This window comes from Carcharodon carcharias, chromosome 17, assembly GCF_017639515.1.
Source record: "Carcharodon carcharias isolate sCarCar2 chromosome 17, sCarCar2.pri, whole genome shotgun sequence".
Taxonomy (NCBI): domain Eukaryota; kingdom Metazoa; phylum Chordata; class Chondrichthyes; order Lamniformes; family Lamnidae; genus Carcharodon; species Carcharodon carcharias.
In genome coordinates, this window is record NC_054483.1 from 44,661,736 (window position 1) to 44,680,648 (window position 18,913).

Consider the following 18,913-nt stretch of genomic DNA (forward strand, 5'->3'; position numbering starts at 1 on the left):
GTTAATCCAGGGCTGGGCTCTGTATCACTCAACCTGGAAGGACTGTTTGCTCAGATTGGGCTCCATATCATTCCGCGGGGACTGCTTACCCAGGGCCAAGTCTATATCACACTCAGGGAGGGACTATTTACCTCCGGTTGGTTCTGTGTCATTCTGCAGGGATTGTTTAACTGGGGCCAAGTCTGTATTACTCTGAGGGGAGGGACTGTTTGCCCAGATCAGGCTCTGTATCACTCACAGGGAGTGTATATCTGGGGCCTGGTCTGTATCACTCCACAGGGACTGTTTACCCGGAATCAGGTTGCATCACTGCAGAGACTGCACCCATGGCCTGGTCTGTATCACTCCGTGGGGTCTGTGTATCCAGGGCCTGGTCTATATCACTCCAAGGGGACATATACCAAGAGCCAGGCTGTGTCTCTCTGCGGGGACTGTTTACCCAGGGGCAGAGTGTATATTACTGTGCTGGAGACACTATTTACCTGCTGCTAGGTCTGTGTCACTCTGCAGGCACTGTTTACCCAGAGTCGGGCTATATCTCTCCGCAGGGACTGTTTACCCGGAGTCGGGCTGTATCTCTCCGTGGGGACTGTTTACCCGGAATCGGGCTGTATCTCTGCGGGGACTGTTTACCCGGAGTCAGGCTGTATCTCTGCGGGGACTGTTTACCCAGAGTCGGGCTATATCTCTCCGCGGGGACTGTTTACCCGGAGTCGGGCTGTATCTCTCCGCGGGGACTGTTTACCCGAAGTCGGGCTGTATCTCTCCACGGGGACTGTTTACCCGGAGTCAGGTTGTATCGCTCCGCAGGGATTGTTTACCCAGAGTCGGGTTGTATCTCTCCACGGGGACTGTTTACCCGGAGTCGGGCTGTATCGCTCTGTGGGGACTGTTTACTCAGAGTCGGGTTGTATCTCTGCGCGGGGAGTGTTTACCCGCAGTCGGGCTGTATCGCTCCTCTCTCGCTATATAAACCGCTCTTTTGCCGCTTTAGGGTTTGCCGGAGCTCGAGTCCGTTTTACAGTTGCTTGTAGTTTGTAATGTGTTGCTGCTGGTAACGCGAAATAAAATAAATGGAAATCTCAGGACGAGTTTGGGAGATTCTGCGCAGAAAATAATAAAACTTCCGTCGGAAACATCAGCTTAAACAGCAAGTGAGTTTTAATATAAGAGAGGAAGTGGAGAGGGGGTTGGGGTTGGGGTAGTGGATGTGGGGAAGGGGATGGTGAGGGTAGTGGGTGAATGGGGGTGGAGTGGAGAGGGGAGGGGAGAGTGTGGTGGGGATGACACTTACCCCCCCGGGCTGGTGTTGGTGCTGAGGGGCCTGGTTTGTTGGTCACCCCCAGGGATGGGAGCCTGGGTCCGGGCAGTGTGAAGCTGGTAATACCTGTGGGATGGTTCTGGGTCCCCGGTCCCGTTCCGTCCTGCCCTATCCTGAGAAACAGGGAGAAATGTTAATATATTTACATCCACACTGTGTTCATCAGAACATGAAAATCTCTAAAGCGAGTTTTCCAAATTGCATCTTTTTCTAAGCCATTTTTCTAAGTTCATTTGCTGCAAATGTCTGATTCAATTCTTGGCCGGGCTGGTTTTGAAGAATTATTATTTCAATGGAACCTCAGTGGTATTGGGTTATCTGGAGTTTGGCTCTGTTTAGCTTAAGCACATCTATTTTTAAACTACTGCTCAGTTACTCAGGAAACCTGGGTGGTTTTAAATTATTCAATTCACAGGTCACTAAATTACATTCAGGTTTCAGGCTGATGAAGTGCCAACATTCAAATTGATCACTGACCGGAGTGGATTGTGGTGACTACAGGGTAAAGTGTCTCATGTTATAATGTCATCTATATCTGTGGTAGATCTTGTACATGCCTGACTTCCTGTATGTGGTGTGTGTGGTTCTGTCTTGCCTGTTTTTATAAATTAAACTGAAATGTTCATTTTGCACTCTTTGAATCCACTAACACCTGTGTGATTTCTGCTTCTGAATCTGAGACCTTCTAGCTGTGCCTCCAGGATACACCCTGCAGGGCCAGCATCTTGGAGCAGCAGTAAGATCAAATTTATACTTTGATGCTGCCCATCTGATAGCCTTTGCAGCTGTTGAGATTGGACAGAGACCCATGGATTCTTGCTAACACATTGATACTGAGAGTGCTGAAGAACTTGTATCTGGTTTCAGCAAGAGCCAGGAGTGAGGGGCTGGGGGAGGGAAGGGATAGGGCAGTGTGTGCAGATGGGGCTGGGGACAGCAACTTTAAGTCGAATTATGTTGATGGGGGAATTTGTTGGACAAAGGAAACCTGTACTCAAAAATAAAACACCTGATTTGTTTTTAAATGCTGATTTCCTAGATCAGATTCTCTGGGCTTTGACATCTGTCTTTGAAGCCAGGTTGGAGTTTGTTGTAAGACTGGGAAGAATGAGAGACGCCATATGAACACACTCGACCTCTCCCTCCAGCAGCACCGCCGTACCCTTTTTCAAAGCTGCGCGTGCCCCCAGTTTCATTTTATCCTTCGGCTCATCCGACGCCTCAACAAGAAACTTTTTCTCTTTCTCTCAAGTGCTAAGGAATGCAAGCTCCAACAACTTATCGACACCAACACCCATCTAGGACCCTCCACCCCTGCCTGTCCCTCCGTCCCCACCCTTTCTTCCAATCCCAACCCCAGCCGTGTATTCACTATACCCCCTGACCTTCCCCTCTCCGATGCTGAACGTTCAGTGCTCAGCAAAGGACTTAGTTTCATACCCTTACGCCCTCACCTCAATGAATTTCGGGCTCGGCATGATACTGATCTCTTCTTCCAACGTCTTCGTCTCCGGGCTCACTTCTTTGGGCAGGAGTCCTCTCCCAGTTCAACGGATCCTTTTACCCATCTCCAATATTCTCCCTCCACCTGGACCCCTCCCTCTGGATTCTTACCTTCTCTCGATCTTTTCATTGAGAACAGTCGGCGCGACATTAGTCGTCTCAATTTCTCTGCTCCTCTCACCCATTCTAACCTGTCTCTCTCTGAACTTACTGCACTCCATTCTCTCAGGTCCAACCCTGACATTGTCATCAAACCCGCTGACAAGGGTGGTGCTGTTGTCTGGCGCACTGACCTCTACCTCGCGGAGGCTGAGCGTCAACTCGCAGACACTTCCTCCTACCTCTCCCTGGACCATGACCCCACCACTGAACATCAAGCCACTGTTTCCAGGACTGTCACTGACCTCATCTCCTCTGGGGATCTCCCTCCCACAGCTTCCAACCTGATAGTCACCCAACCTCGGACGGCCCGCTTCTATCTCCTACCCAAAATCCACAAACAGAACTGCCCTGGTAGACCGATCGTCTCAGCTTGCTCCTGCCCCACAGAACTCATTTCTCGTTATCTTGACTCCCTTCTCTCTCCCCTTGTCCAGTCCCTTCCCACCTACATCCGTGATTCCTCTGACACCTTATGTCACATCAACAATTTCCAGTTCCCTGGCCCCTACCGCTTCCTCTTCACCATGGACGTCCAATCCCTCTACACCTCCATCCCCCACCAGGATGGTCTGAGGGCCCTTAGCTTCTTCCTCGAACAGAGGCCCGAACAATCCCCATCCACCACTACACTCCTCCGTCTGGCTGAACTTGTTCTCACGCTGAACAATTTCTCCTTCAACTCCTCTCACTTCCTCCAAATAAAAGGTGTGGCTATGGGTACCCGCATGGGCCCCAGCTATGCCTGTCTCTTTATGGGGTATGTGGAACATTCCTTGTTGTAGTCCTACTCCGGCCCCCTTCACAACTCTTTCTCCGGTACATCGATGATTACTTCGGTGCCGCTTCATGCTCTCGTCAGGACTTGGAAAAATTTATTAATTTTGCTTCCAATCTCCACCCCTCCATCATTTTCACGTGGTCCATCTCTGACACTTCCCTTCCTTGACCTCTCTGTCTCAATCTCTGGTGATAGACTGTCCACCAATATCCATTACAAACCCACCGACTCCCACAGCTATCTCGACTACAGCTCCTCACACCCCACTTCCTGTAAGGACTCCATCCCATTCTCTCAGTTCCTTCGCCTCAGTCGCATCTGTTCCGATGATGCTACATTCAAAAACAGTTCCTCTGACATGTCCTCCTTCTTCCTTAACCGAGGTTTTCCACCCACGGTCGTTGACAGGGCCCTCAACCGTGTCTGGCCCATCTCCCGCGCATCTGCCCTCACGCCTTCTCCTCCCTCCCAGAAACATGATAGGGTCCCCTTTGTCCTCACTTATCACCCCACCAGCCTCCACATTCAAAGGATCATCCTCTGCCATTTCCGCCAACTCCAGCATGATGCCACCACCAAACACATCTTCCCTTCACCCCCCTTATCGGCATTTGTGGGGTGGGGGGGGCGGGGTGGTTGGTGGTGGAGAGAGAGTTATCTTGACACCATTTTTTTTATGAAGCAGTGATCAATGCAATCAGTTTTATTTCAGACATCAGTAATACAGGGTCAGGGCTTGGGAGAGTGAAGCAATCAAACAGCCTGTTTCCCAGGAACGAAGGTTTCATTCAGTGAGAATGTGGAGAACTCGGCCTGTCTGCAATCCATCACTAGATCTCCGATCTCGGCTTGCAGCAATATCTCTTTCTTGCATCATGGCAATAAGAAGTTATTAGCTTTGTGAGTACCATGTTGGTACATTGACTGACAGAATGACAAGTTCCTCCAAATTCTCTGCACATGTCCTTGGGCACATGTCCTCACTTGGTTTTTAGTCTCTATTGAATCAGCAAAGCTGCCTCTATACAGCTATAACAGAAAATGCATTAACCCACCACCTTTAATGGATAATTGGAAATTAGATTATTTAATTGATTTTCCCCTTTGTGCTGCTTCCCGACAGCTTGTCTTTGATTTTTGTACCCATTTGATATTGTTGATCTGTGGCCTTGGATATCCTGTCTGTGAACTAGGTACAGGTGTGAGCTATGCTCTGCTTATTGAGTGACCCCTGAGGTAAGATGGATAAGAGTCTCTAAAGGTGTGTACTTCCTGGACATAAGGCAATGGTTATCTGATAGATGAAATAGCTCATCATTTGGAAGACCGAATTATTTTGTATTTTAGAAGCCTGCAATGTCGTTAAACTAAATAATGTTGCTGTCGATGTGCTATATTTGTTCTGTATATTTAAGGTAAGTGCACCATTAGACTGTAATTTTGGATTAATGCACTTGCAATCACATCACAGGTAATCTATTTTAATCCTAATTGTTGAATATGGACTAAAATAAAAACAAAAAACTGCGGATGCTGGAAATCAAAAATAAAAATACTTGGAAAAACTCAGCAGGTCTGGCAGCATCTGCAAAGAGGAACACAGTTAACATTTCGAGTCCGTATAACTCTTCAACAGAACTAAGTAAAAATAGAAAAGAGGTGAAATATAAGCTGGTTTGGGGGGGGGGGAACAGGTAAAGCTGGATAGAGGGCCAGTGATAGGTGGAGATGGACAAAGAGGTGTTGAAAGTGGTGATATTATCTAAGGAATGTGCTAATTAAGGGTAGAAAGCAGGACAAGCAAGGTACAAATAGCCCTAACGGGGGTGGGATGAAGGGAAGGGATCGAAATACTCTAAAAGTTAGAGATAAAACAATGGATGGAAATACATTTAAAAATAATGGAAATAGGTGGGAAAAGAAAAATCTATATAAATTATTGGGGAAAAAAGGGGGATCAGAAAGGGGGTGGGGATGGAGGAGAGAGTTCATGATCTAAAATTGTTGAACTCAATATTCAGTCCTGAAGGCTGTAAAGTACCTAGTCGGAAGATGAGGTGCTGTTCCTCCAGTTTGCGTTGAGCTTCACTGGAACAATGCAGCAGGCCAAAGACGGACATGTGGGCATAAGAACAGGGTGGAGTGTTGAAATGGCAAGCGACTAGGAGGTCTGAGTCATGCTTGCGGACAGACCGAAGGTGTTCTGCAAAGCAATCACCCAGTCTGGGTTTGGTTTCTCCAATGTAGAGGAAACTGCATTGAGAGCAACGAATGCAGTGGACTAAATTGAGGGAAGTGCAAAGGAAATGCTGCTTCACTTGAAAGGAGTGTTTGGGCCCTTGGATGGTGAGGAGAGGGGAAGTAAAGGGGCAGGTGTTGCACCTGTGCCGTGGGAGGGGGTTGAGGTGTAGGGGATGATGGAGGAGTGGACCAGGGTGTCCCGGAGGGAACGATCCCTGCGGAATGCTGCCGGGGGAATGAAGGGAAGATGTGTTTGGTGGTGACATCATGCTGGAGTTGGCAGAAATGGTGAAGGATGATCTTTTGAATGCGGAGGCTGGTGGGGTGATAAGTGAGAACAAGGGTCAACCTACCTTGCTTCTGGGAGGGAGAGGAAGTTGTGAGGGTGGATGCGCGGGAGATGGGCTGGATACGGTTGAGGGCCCTGTCAACCACCGTGTGGAAAACCTCGGTTAAGGAAGAAGGAAGACATGTCAGAGGAACTGTTTTTGAAAGTGGCATCATCAGAACAGATGCGACGGAGGCGAAGGAACTGAGAGAATGGGATGGAGTCCTTACAGGAAGCTGGGTGTGAGGAGCTGTAGTCGAGGTAGCTGTGGGAGTCGGTAGACTTGTAATGAATATTGGTGGACTGTCTATCACCAGAAATTGAGACAGAGAGGTCAAGAAAGGGAAGGGAAGCGTCAGAGTTGGACCATGTGAAAATGATGGAGGGGTGGAAATTGGAAGCAAAATTAATAAATTTTTCCAGGTCCAGACGAGAGCTTGAAGCAGCACCGAAGCAATCATCGATGTACTGGAGAAAGACTTGTGGGAGGGGGCCGGAATAGGACTGGAACAAGGAATGTTCCACATACCCCATAAAGAGACAGGCATAACTGGGGCCCATGCGGGTACCCATAGACACACCTTTTATTTGGAGGAAGTGAGAGGAGTTTAAGGAGAAATTGTTCAGTGTGAGAACAAGTTCAGGCCTCTGTTCGAGGAAGAAGCGGAGAGCCATCAGACCATCCTGGTGGGGGATGGAGGTGTAGAGGGATTGGACACCCATGGATATGGACTGATGTTTTTGGTAATTAGTGCCAAGCCACTAGTTCAGTAGCATTCACTGTGCAGGTCAGACTTTGTTTTCTAATTTAAGCAATGTAAATTAATAACATTTCATTTTGCTTGCTTCTCTAGGTTCCTGTGAAGATTTCTGTAATTGTCCTTTGCTATGGCTACGCTTGCAGTCTCTCTTGTTTGCCGACATGGCAGGCTTATGGCTGGGAAAAGAGTAAAGTTCACCTGTCTCCAGCAGAAGCTTTGTCACTTTTGCCTGTTTTCCACTATTAACAATAAGATGAATTGGGCAGCAATTGGAAGAAGTATGCAGTTGCCAACTTGGGAAAGCTTTGGCATTTGGCTGGATGACCCAGTTGTTTTACCACCTAAAATATCGGCTCTTCAGTTTAAAGAGAAGATTGCCAACATTGGCTGTATCAGCCAGATTGGGAAAAGAAAGCAGAATGAAGATCGTTTCAGTATAGCTGAACTTTCTGACGGGTTATTCTGCTTTGCTGTTTTTGATGGACATAGAGGGTCTGATGCTGCTGAGGTGTGTTCCTGCTACATTGGACATTATATTCAGTAAGTGATTGATTATTTCCTAACAATATTTGAATTTTTAAATTTTCAGTTGTACTCAAGTTGGTTTATTTCTATTTCTAGGCGAAACCTACAAATGGAAACAGTTTTGGAAAATGTCTTGTTAAATTCCTTTCTGCAAATAGATAATGATTTTATACAAAATGTTTACAGTTTGAAGGAGGGTGAGTTGCAATGGTCTAGTACTTTATTTTGCCAGTTACTAAAACCTGGAGTGTACCATATGATGCAATAGATACAATGACTTCTATTTTGTGATTGAATATTTGGAATGCTATTAACTTTTTAACACTGTCGCTTGTTTGCTACGGTTTTCCAAAACTAACTTTTTCCAACAGAAATAAAAAAAAAACACAACTTTGGAGTGTATTGACACTCCAATTTGTGAAACTCCGATTAGATACCTTTTTTTAAAATTTCCCTTCAAGTCTGCACACTTGTTCACAGCATTGGAATGATAGTAAACAGAACAGATGTCTCACAGAGAGGAACTCTCCATGGCTGCTTTTGTATTCTTCCTTCTACTGCTCTCTGGAATCTTCAATAAATAGTACACACTTTCTCCAGTGTTAACAGTTTAAACCTGTTTTATATATCTATTCCCTGATGCTGTTTAGTGCTTCAAAGTGATCATTGAAGTAAAATAAGCATTTGACATATAACTTATTAATTCAACAATAATAGAATTGTTACAGTGCAAAAGGAGGCCATTTGACACGTGTGCATCAGCTCTCGAAGCAGTTCGCCTAGTGCCATTCTCCTCCCTTCTCCCCATAACCCTGCACATTCTTCCTTTTCAGGTAACAGCCTAATTCCCTCTTGAACTAGGTGCCTTAAATTTTTATCCCCCATCCACCCGAACAGTAAGCTAGTTAAAATTGAGAAGGAATCTTGCTCCCAATCTCTAAGGACAAGGTACCTGTTGGTGGGACAAAAATGGTCTACTGACAGTGATCATCAGTTGAAATGGAAGAAATTATGAAATCCAGTTAGTACAGCAAAATTTAGAGAAATGTCATCATCACCAGTCTGTCTCCAACCCAACTTTTGTGTCCTGTTTGAGCCCAAAATGAGCTTCTGACCACATCCACTCCTAATAAGAAGACCCCCCCCCCCCCAGCAACTCTAACATTGCCTGGCTCTGCCCCTCCCTCAGCCCATCTGCTGAAGCCCTCATCCATACCTTTGTTACCTCCAGACTTAACAATTTCAGCACATGACAACTGCTCTCCCATCTTCTACCTGCCATAAACTTGAGGTCATCTAAAACACGATTGTCTATATCCTAACTCTCCTATTCACCCGTGCTTGCTGACCTACATTAGCTCCTGCTCAGCAATGCCTTTTTAAAAGAAAATTATCCTTGTTCCCAAATCCCTCATTGGCCTTGCCCCTCCCTATGTCCAGTAATTTCTTCAAGTCCTACAACTGTAAGATCGCTGCTTCTTGAATTCTGGTCTCTTGTGCATCCCCAATTTTCATGGCTCCATCATTGGTGGCTGTGCTTTCAGCTGTCTGGGCCCTAAGGTCTACTAAGATACTGTTCCCAAAGCTAGTGTGTAGGAGTTCAGACAGGATGGAATATGAGCATAAGAATTAACAGCAGCAATGTGCCACTTAGCCCCTTGAACCTAGTTTTACATTCAGGATGTCATGGCTGAACTTTACTGAATTCTCCACATTAGCTCCCTCAACCTCAAAGTGGCTTTGAAGGTTCCTTTACAGTGCAGAAGGAGACCATTTGGCCCATCAAGACTGCACTGGCATTTCTACCTAGTCCCACTCCCCTGCCTCATTCCTGTAACCCTGCACATTCTTCTCAGTTAGCAATCCAATTCTTTTTTGAATACCTTGATCAAACCAGCCTCCACTGCCCTCAGGAAGTTTGTTCCAGACTCCAACCACCCTATAAAAACTTCTCCTCACATCACATTTACTCCTTTTGACAAATATTTTGAATCTGTGCCCTCTAGTTGTTGTTGGTCTCTTGAGTGGGAACAGTTTCTCATTATTTACCCTGTCCATACCCCTCAGGACCTTGAATCTCGATCAAGTCTCCTCTGAGCTGCCTTTTCTCAAAGGAAAACCGTCCCAACCTTTTCAATCTATCCTCAAAGCTACAGTTGTTTATTCCTGGAATCATTCTTGTGAATCTCCTCTACTCTCTCCAATGCTTTCACATCCTTCCTCAGGTGATGGTACCAAGTACTCCAGACGAGGCCTAACTAGTGTCTTATACAAGTTCAACATGACCTCCTTACTCTTGTACTCAATGCCCCTAATAATAAAGCCTAAAATACTATTTGCTTTATTAACTGCTCTCTCAACGTGCCCTGCCATCTTCAATGACCTTATGTACATATACACTGAGGTCCCTCTGTTCCTACACCTCTTTTAGAGTTTCTCCCTTTATTTTATACTGTTTCTGTATATTTTTCCTGCCAAAATCACCTCACTTCTCTGCATTGAATTTCATCTGCCACTTGTCTGCCCAATTGACCCACGTTTCTAACTGTTGCATAACAGTTGAAAGCGTTGGTAATCTCTATTATCTGCAGATTTTGAAATCATGCCCTGTACGCCACAGTCTAGGTCATGGATATGGGAATACACCTGCTTGTTTTCTGTTTTTCATGTTCCACCATGCCAGAAGGCTTTTGCCCCACTTTGCCTTTCAGGCTCTGTTTAATGCCTTTCATTGCTTGATTGTTTTATGCTGAGCTAACACTAACCACTTCTCTGACATCAGGCATCAACATTCCTGACCTTGACTCCAAACTGTCCTCTTTTCTATTCTTTGGGCTCCTATTCCAGTTTTGAAGGTCTCTTTTCAGATGTTGATGAGGCTGCAATGCATTTTAGATTTTTGTGCTGTGGATACTCTGTCACCACTACTAATATAGGGAAACACTTCAGTACAAGAATCCTGGTTAAAAGACCGCATCATTGGCTTGCACTGTTTTTCGAATGAAATAAGTGCATTTCCGTCATTCAGACGGTTGTGATGTTGGTAAATGTCCTTCTGTAACAATTTTGGCCACAGACTATTATCAAATTTGTAAAAATGACTCAAAGTGCAAAGCACAAAACTTGCTAATCAGGCTTGTTTACGCTTATTAACTGTACTGATAGATAACTTGGTCTGGTTTGAAATGTGCCAACTACAAAATTTATTCATGCCTAAATCCACTTTCAAAAGAAATAAACGGCTCTGTAACATATAGCATGGAACATAAAGCAGGCAAATGGTTTATTAATAATTGTTGCATTTTTAAAAATGAGCTGTGCCTGGCTTTTGGTTTGTCACTACTTTTATATTTTAACCTAGGTGAAGGAGTCTAGCTGTTCATTGTCTGGGCTACTGAAGACTGCAAATGTTTATAAACATTACCATGTAAACTCTTTGTGAGTTTATCCTTTTTCTATGTTTACCACTTGTGTTTAGATTGCCTTGTAGAGACAAAGTTTTTTACTAAGTTATTCTAAATGTTTACTGTTAGCTTAAACACACATGAATGGGATTGACTGTATAATATGGATGGGTATATTAACAGTTTTGTTTGAAGCTATTACCTTTTAACAATGGGGAATTACAAAAGAGATTATCACTGCAATTGAACTATAGTTTTTATCATTAAAAACTCAACACTGGTTGGACTGTTGTTTTGAGGTAAAATGAGGATGAATCTGAACAGTGAAACTAATCGTGTATATACACACCATTTACATTTGCAGGTGTCTATATTCACAGATACAAATTTGGTTTCTCAAGTTGAGCACATTTTCTTGTGCCTTCCAATGATTGTAGTAGAGCACTAAGTGTTGCATAAATATAAATACTGTGGCTACAAGAGCAGGTCAGAGGCTCTGAATCCTGCAGCAAGTAACTCACCATCTGGCTTCCCAAAGCCTGTCCACCATCTACAAGGCACAAGTCAGGAGTGTGATGGAATACTCCCCACTTGCCTGGATGAACATGGTTCCAAGAACACTTTCTCACTGTCTCTGGGTCAAAATCCTGGAACTCCATCCCTAACAGCACTGTGGGTGTACCTACACCACATGGATTACAGTGGTTCAAGATGGCAGCTCACCACCACCTTGAGGGCAATGAGGGATAGCAACACCCACATTCCATGAGTGAATAAACAAAATTAAGCTAATAGATTAATTAGTAATTGAATATAGTAAGTTTGTTGTAATATAGTCCCTTGAATATAAGAGAACCCCTACTGCAGTAAAGAATTTAATACAGGAGTTTAGCGCTAAATTGGCTTAACAATAGAAACATTTCTTTAAATTTATTTTTGTATTTGGTACAAGTGGGAATAATTAGCTTAAAAGCTATTGTGGAAATATTTAATTACCTTGTTACTTCTCCAATCATAGCATTGAATTTTGAAAGTTGATCTGCAGTTGTGCCTAAAGTTGATCCCCGTTTGATAGGAGTTGCATGAGAAATTTTTAATTGTGGTGGTTAAACATTATTGGATAACAGTTAACTGATTTAATAGCTCTTTTGTTCATACCCCTTTTTTAAAAATTAAACCCTTCCAGGTGCATCAGGGACCACTGCAACTGTGGTATTGCTGAATGAAACTCTGCTTACAGTCGCAAGTGTTGGTGACAGTCCAGCTATTCTTTGTCGTGAAGGAAAAGCTAAACAATTAACAGAAGATCACACCCCAAGAAGGAGAGATGAAAAGAAAAGGTGATTATACCTGAGTAAATCTCCAAAATAAATGCCTAATCTCACTTTAGTTGCACATTTATAGAAAGACTCAAATGGGATTCTGTGTACTGTAGATTCATCAGGCAATGCCAAGGATGGGGAAGCAAGTATTTGATAGGAATTTATAGGATAATATACAATTTTTTTTATTCTTCCTCAGACAGTGGGTGTTGTTGGCTAGGCCAGCATTTATTGCCCATCCCTAATTGTACTTGAGCAGGTGATGGTAAGCTGTGTTCTTGAACTGCTGCATGTGGTGTAGGTACACCTACTGTGCTGTTAGGGAGTTCCTTCACTGTCACTGGGTCAAAATCCTGGAACAGTGATATATTTCCAAGTAAGGATGGTGTGGCTCGGAGGGGAACTTGGTGGTGTTGTTTCCATGAGTCTGCTGCCCTTGTCCTTCTAGGCGGTAGAGATGGTGGGTTTGGAAGGTGCTTTTAAAGGAACCTTAGTGAGTTGCTGCAGTGCATCTTGTGGATGGTCCACACTGCTGCTACTGTGTGTTGGTGGTGGAGGGAGTGAATATTTACAGATAGGGTGCCAATTAAGTGGGCTGCTGTTCCCTGGATGGTGTCAACCACCTTGAGTGTTGGAGCTACACTCATTCAAGCAAATGGAGAGTATTCCATCCTGACTTGAGCCTTGTAGATGGACAGGTTTTGGAGTCAGGAGTGAGTTACTCGCAACAGAATTCCAACCCCTGAGCAGCTCTTGTAACCAGAGTATTTATATGCCTGGTCCATTTCCGTTTCTGGTCAATGATAATTTCCAGGAAGTTGATAGTGCTATGGTGATGCCATTCAATGTTAAGGGGCGATGGTTAGATTCTCTCTTGTTGGAGATGATCATTGTCTGGAACTTGTGTGACACGAATATTACTTGTCAGCCCAAGCCTGGGTATTGCCCAGGTCTTGCTGCCTTTGGACAAGGACTGTTTTAGTATCTGAGGAGCCGCGAATGGTGAACATTGTGCAATCATCAGCAAGTATCCCCTCTTCTGACCATATGGTGGAGGGAAGGAAGGTCATTGATGAAGCAGCTGAAGATAGTTGGGACTAGATATGGCTAAGGAGCTCATGCAGCAAGGTCTTGAGGCTGAGATGACTGACCTCCAACAACCGTAACCATAGTTATGACTCCAACCAGTGGAGAGTTTTCCCCTGATTCCAGTTTTGTTTCTTGATGCCACACTCTGTCAAATGCTGCCTTGAAGTCAAGGGCAGTTTCTTTCACCTCTCCCCTTGCATTCAGCTCTTTTGTCCATGTTTGGACCAAGGCTATAATGAGGTCAGGAGCTGAGTGATCTTGATGGAACCCAAGCTGTGTGTCAGTGAGCAGATTATTGGTGAGTAAGTGCTGCTTGATAGCACTGTTGCCTGACTGTTCTGAATGGACAGCTCTTCCCAATTTTGTCACAAGTCTCCAGATGTTAATAAGTAGGACATTGGAGAGTTTACAGGGCTGGGTGCGCTGCTGATGTTTCCAGTGTCTAGGTCATTGCTGGGTGATGTCTAGTTTCATTTTTCTTGAGACTTTGTAGTGATTTGATACAACTGGGTGGTTGCTAGACCATTTCAGAGGGCAGTTAAGAGGCATTCACATTGCTGTGGATCTGGAGCCACACGTAGGCTAGACCAGGTAAGGACAGCAGATTTCCTTCCCTAAAGGGCCAAATGGGTTTTTAACTACAATTGATAGTTTCATGGTCACTATAACTAACTTTTAATTACAGATTTAACATTAATTAACTTAAATTCCATCAGCTGTCATGGTGGGATTTGAACCCATGTCCCCAGGGCATTAGTATGCGTCTCTGGATTACTGGTCCAGTGACATTACCACTATGCTACCACCTCCCCGTAATATTAGCAGAAGAGGGAAAGCTAAGGAGATTTAGTTGTTGTTTTTGGAATTGTTTTTTTTTTTGAGGTATGGCCTCTGGGTGGGAGCTAATGATGAGGGTCAATTTAAAATCATTGAGTGAGTGAGGACAAAGATTATGAGAAATTCTAGTGCTGGAGTAGGGAGTAGAAACCATTCCAATCCTTTTAAGAGACAATTGATACATAGTTGAAGCTGGAGGAGTTATGGAACTATAGGGAGAAAGCAGAGCAGTGGAGCTAGTTTTCATTGCATCAAACAGCTGGCACAGACACAATGGTATGACTGGCCCCTAATGTTGTAAACTTCTACGATTCTGAATTGGGCAGCAGTTGTATAAATGTCACTTACAGATACAGAGGAGTGGAGAAAATGCATGACAAGCCCATTTGAAGTCAGTATGTATGTACAAAATATTACCTTGTGTTCAGAAAATTGAATAGTCAATTCTTACATTAAATTGGTTGGAAATGGTATAATTTGAATTTTTTAAGATTGCAATTCACTTTTTTTAAATTTATTAAGGATTAAGGATTGTGGTGGTTTCATAGATTGGAATAGCGCTGGAGATCCATATGTGAATGGTCGATTGGCCATGACCCGTAGCATTGGGGATGTGGATCTCAAACCTTTTGGAGTAACTGCTCAACCAGAAGTTAATACAGTGGAGGTAAAATATCTGAGCTTTACTTGTGGTCTCTTTGCATATTTCTTATGAGAGCATTTTGAGCCTTAGTGTTCTTAATATCTTTACTAGTTGGAACATACAAAAGACTGTTTCCTGATCCTGACCACTGATGGAGTTAGTGGAATTCTGGAAGCGCAAGAAGTGTGTGATATTGTGAAAAAATGCCAGGATCCATCGGAAGCTGCTGCAGCTGTAAATGAACAGGCAAGAAAATAAGATTTTAAAAGTCTTAATTATTCTGTGCATAATCTGACAATTACTGTCAACTTTTAACATTATAAATATGGACATTGGAATTTATAATCTTCTGTAAACTTGTCATAGTAATGTAATGGGGGATCTGTTTCTGAAATTTATCTGTACTGGCATAGAAACTAATACCCTGTTCACTTCAGTAGTCAGTATTTTAATGTTAATAAATGTAACTTTCAGGCATTGCAGTATGGAACACAAGACAACTTAACCACCATGGTCATACCATTTGGTGCATGGGGAAAATACAGTACCTCACTTGCTCATCCAAGTTTTGGAAGAATGATGGTTACAAGCTCTAGATGGAGCTGAATGCTGCACTGATGTTGGAAAACACCATGGTCTAATTTGGATCTGCATTTTTAAGCTGTCTAGTTGCATTTATTTATAACAACTGTTGTGGTTTCAGATTTTGTTAAACCTGTTACTGTTAACTACGAGTTGAAGTTCTAATTGCAGGAAAAAATACATTGTTCCTCTATCTGAACTGCCTATCAGTTTGTAAATGCCAGTATTAATGATCAACATCAGTCATTTTCTCTTTTTTACACTGGTATCAGATCAAGTTAGAGATATTGGAATACTGTTACAATTCACTAGGAAACTTAAGCCCTGATGTCCAACCACCTTTTGCTCAACTAGTGAGAATTGCCTTTTCCAAAATTGCCTTGTAACTATAATGCCACATCAGTCTAATGATAGGAAAATCTGGACAATCATTTCACTGTCAAAATCACAGTGGATAATTGGTGTTTGCTGTTTGAAGTGGTACAGCAACTTCAGGCAAGGGTGAGATATGCAATTTACCTAGGATATACAGCACAGAAGTAGGCTGTTCAGCCCAACCAATCTATGCCACGTTTATGTGCCACTTGCACCACCTCCTGTCTTTCCTCATCTCTTATCATAATCCTCTATCCCTTTCTCTCATATTTATCTAGCCTCCCTTAAATGCATTTATACAATTTGTGACCACTCCACATTCTTGCCATTCCCTGGGTAAGGAGGTTTTTTCTGAATTCCCTATTTTTATTGGTGGCTATCTTTTATTGATGACCTCTAGTTTTGCCCTCCTCAAAGAGGTGTGTCTACTGAATCAAAATCTTCCATAGTTTTTAAAGACCTCGATTAGGCCAATCCTCAATCTTCTGTATAGGCTCAGCCTACTCTTCCTCTCCTGATGGGTATACCTGTGCATTATAAAATTAAATCTTGTGTCTTTTTATACCCTCTCCAGTGCCTCTAATCTCTCATGTGACCAGAATTGCACAGTGCTCCAGGTGTGGTCTAACCTAGGCTTGAAAGAAGTTCAGTGTAGCCTCTTTACTTTTCAATTCTCTAACTCTATGGTCCTGTTAATCTGTCTCTTTTTTTGTGATTTGTGTATTTATACTCTCATCCCTTTGCTCCTCTATTTGGAAAATAAGAATTGAAATGGGGTGATATGCAATCTCAATTTCTTTGCCAAGTGTAATACCACAAATTTATCTAGCTTGAAATTCATCTGCCAATTGTGTGATATTCTGCAACTTTACTAATAATTATTGTAATTTGTTGAAATCATCACTTCCTATATTGACAGTTTCCCCCAGCCTTAAATTTGGTGTCTTCTGCAAATTTGGAAATTGTTTTTGATTCCAAAGTGCAAAGCCTATAAATTGTGAACAAAATCCCCAGCACTGACCCTTAGGAAACTTCACTTCCCACCTCCAGCCACCTTGAATAATCCTTCACCTCTACTCAATTTTTGTCTTGATGCAAGTTAGTAATCCATGTGGCTCTTTAATCCTCTGACTCCGCATTCTCTGACCTTGTTAACTACTTATTGGTACCCTTTGAAAATCTAGATAAATTGTATCTACTACATTACCCTTGTTTACTCTTATCACTTCAAAATTTCCATGAGGTTAGTCAAGCAATACTTTCCCTTTTTAAAATCCATGCTGATTATTTAACCTATTTTTTGGTTTCTCGATATTCAATTATCTCCTTTTTAGAGGGGATTCTGTTCCTTTCCTACTACCACCAATGTTAAACTGCCTGGTCTATAGCTTAACTGCCTTGTTAAGTGTAAGTATCACAGTAGCCAGCTGTCAGTCTTCTAAGCCTTTCTGTAATGGATTATTAAAAATGTGTAGTAATCCCTCTGCTATATCTTCTAGATTATTTTATTCAATGTTTCACCTCTTTATTTTAAATTCAGTTATCTCATTTCTAATCTCATCCAATGCTCTGTTTCCCTGGTAAATACTGGAGCAAAGTTGATTAAATATGTCTGCTATTTCTCTGTTGCCTTTGATATGATCCTGTCCATCATTAAGTGAATCTTTCCATCACAACTTTCCCATTCATGTGCTTGTATTTTGTTTTGTGTTCCTTGAATTTAATTTCATAGTCCCTCGCTGCCCTCCTACTTGTTTTGTTTTTACTTCTCTTCTAATTTCTTAATATTCCTCATCATGCTCTCCTGCTGACCGTGTATTTAGTCTATATCATTTCTTTACCCTCAAATTTTTCCTTGCATTTTATTTATCCATGGAGCCTGTTTAGGTTGTTCTTGTTTTTAGCAGAATACATTTTTCTGAGACTGACTGTTCCCCAAAGTTCTGCCTGTTGTTTGCCAGTGTGGTTGTCCATTTAATTTTCCCAAGTTTTATTGTCAGCCCCTGAAAAATCTGGTTTTCTCCAAATCTGTCATCTTGGTCTTTATCATAACTTGTCATGATTATGTTCTTCTGTTATTATCCTAAACTGTATTGTACTACTGCCTAGGTTTTCCATTACTTTCATTACTACTTTCTACTCTAGCCCATTCCCCATTACTAGACCTAATTGTGAATTCTCCCATATTGGATGACTTGCATGTTGGGTTAGAAAGTCCAGTACACACTGTAGGAACTCCGTTGCCTTATCCTCTTTACCTACCTCTTCTAGCCAATTAATATCAGGGTTGTTGAAAACCCTGTGATTATTCTATTTTTAATTAATTTCCCTAATTTATTTGCATAGTTCTTCCTCCTATTTTTGGGTGATCTGACCTGTTGTCGGCATCCTTCTATCTAGGAGAAATTACGTAACAAACAAACCATTAGGTGGGGTGTCTTCACTTGGTGCACCTTTTGCTGAGGCCTGTGAAGGCCAATCCCTGGCAGGTTCTGCCACAAGTGCTGCACATGAAGCTGCCAAATGATGTTGTGGATTATTTTTCAGCATTGGCAAGTGTTAGCAAGCTGCTGTAGCCACTGGTCGTGGTAGTGCATGCCAGCCCACAGGGTATGTTGCCGTTTCTCTCTTTCACCAGTTGGTGACTCCCAGGTGTGATGGTCAATGCTTAGGGACTTCATGTCATATTTGCAAGCATTCTTGAAGCAGAACCTCTGGCAAGCCATCTGGCTCTGGCATCTCACTGTACAGAAGGTCCTTGAGTTGCAACTTGCATCTTATGAATATGTCTGACCCACCAAAGCTGCTTCTGTTTGGTTAGTGCCAACATCCTTGGGAGGTCTGCAGCTTTTGTGATTTTATCCTGCCAGGATGTACCCATAAGATGTCACAGGCAGCAAGGATAGAAATTGGACAGCTTCTTTTCTCGATAGCTGTAAGGTGTCCATGTTTCACACATACAACAAGATGCAGAGAACACAGGCCTTATAAACCATCAGCTTGGTCCTAATGGTCAGCTATCCCATGAACGTTTCGCAAGTC

The 18,913-nt window shown here is 43.0% G+C and overlaps 1 protein-coding gene across 4 annotated transcripts; it reads left to right on the forward strand.

Annotated features, from left to right (window-relative positions):
* The first annotated feature begins 315 nt into the window (after window positions 1–315).
* On the forward strand, window positions 316–17,357 carry LOC121289818 (protein phosphatase 1K, mitochondrial-like). 4 transcript variants are annotated; one of them, XM_041209690.1, is made up of 9 exons: window positions 316–334; window positions 995–1,154; window positions 1,763–1,823; window positions 7,188–7,634; window positions 7,716–7,816; window positions 12,210–12,363; window positions 14,794–14,938; window positions 15,026–15,160; window positions 15,389–17,357. In XM_041209690.1, the coding sequence occupies exons 4-9, from the start codon at window positions 7,222–7,224 to the stop codon at window positions 15,518–15,520; spliced, it is 1,080 nt and encodes a 359-aa protein (XP_041065624.1). In that variant the 5' UTR covers window positions 316–334; window positions 995–1,154; window positions 1,763–1,823; window positions 7,188–7,221; the 3' UTR covers window positions 15,521–17,357. The 4 variants fall into 4 exon arrangements, with proteins under 4 accessions (XP_041065624.1, XP_041065625.1, XP_041065623.1 ...); XM_041209691.1 differs by lacking the exon at window positions 316–334 and having other exon boundaries at window positions 877–1,154; window positions 1,756–1,823; XM_041209689.1 differs by lacking the exon at window positions 316–334 and having other exon boundaries at window positions 877–1,154.
* The last annotated feature ends 1,556 nt before the right edge of the window (window positions 17,358–18,913 follow it).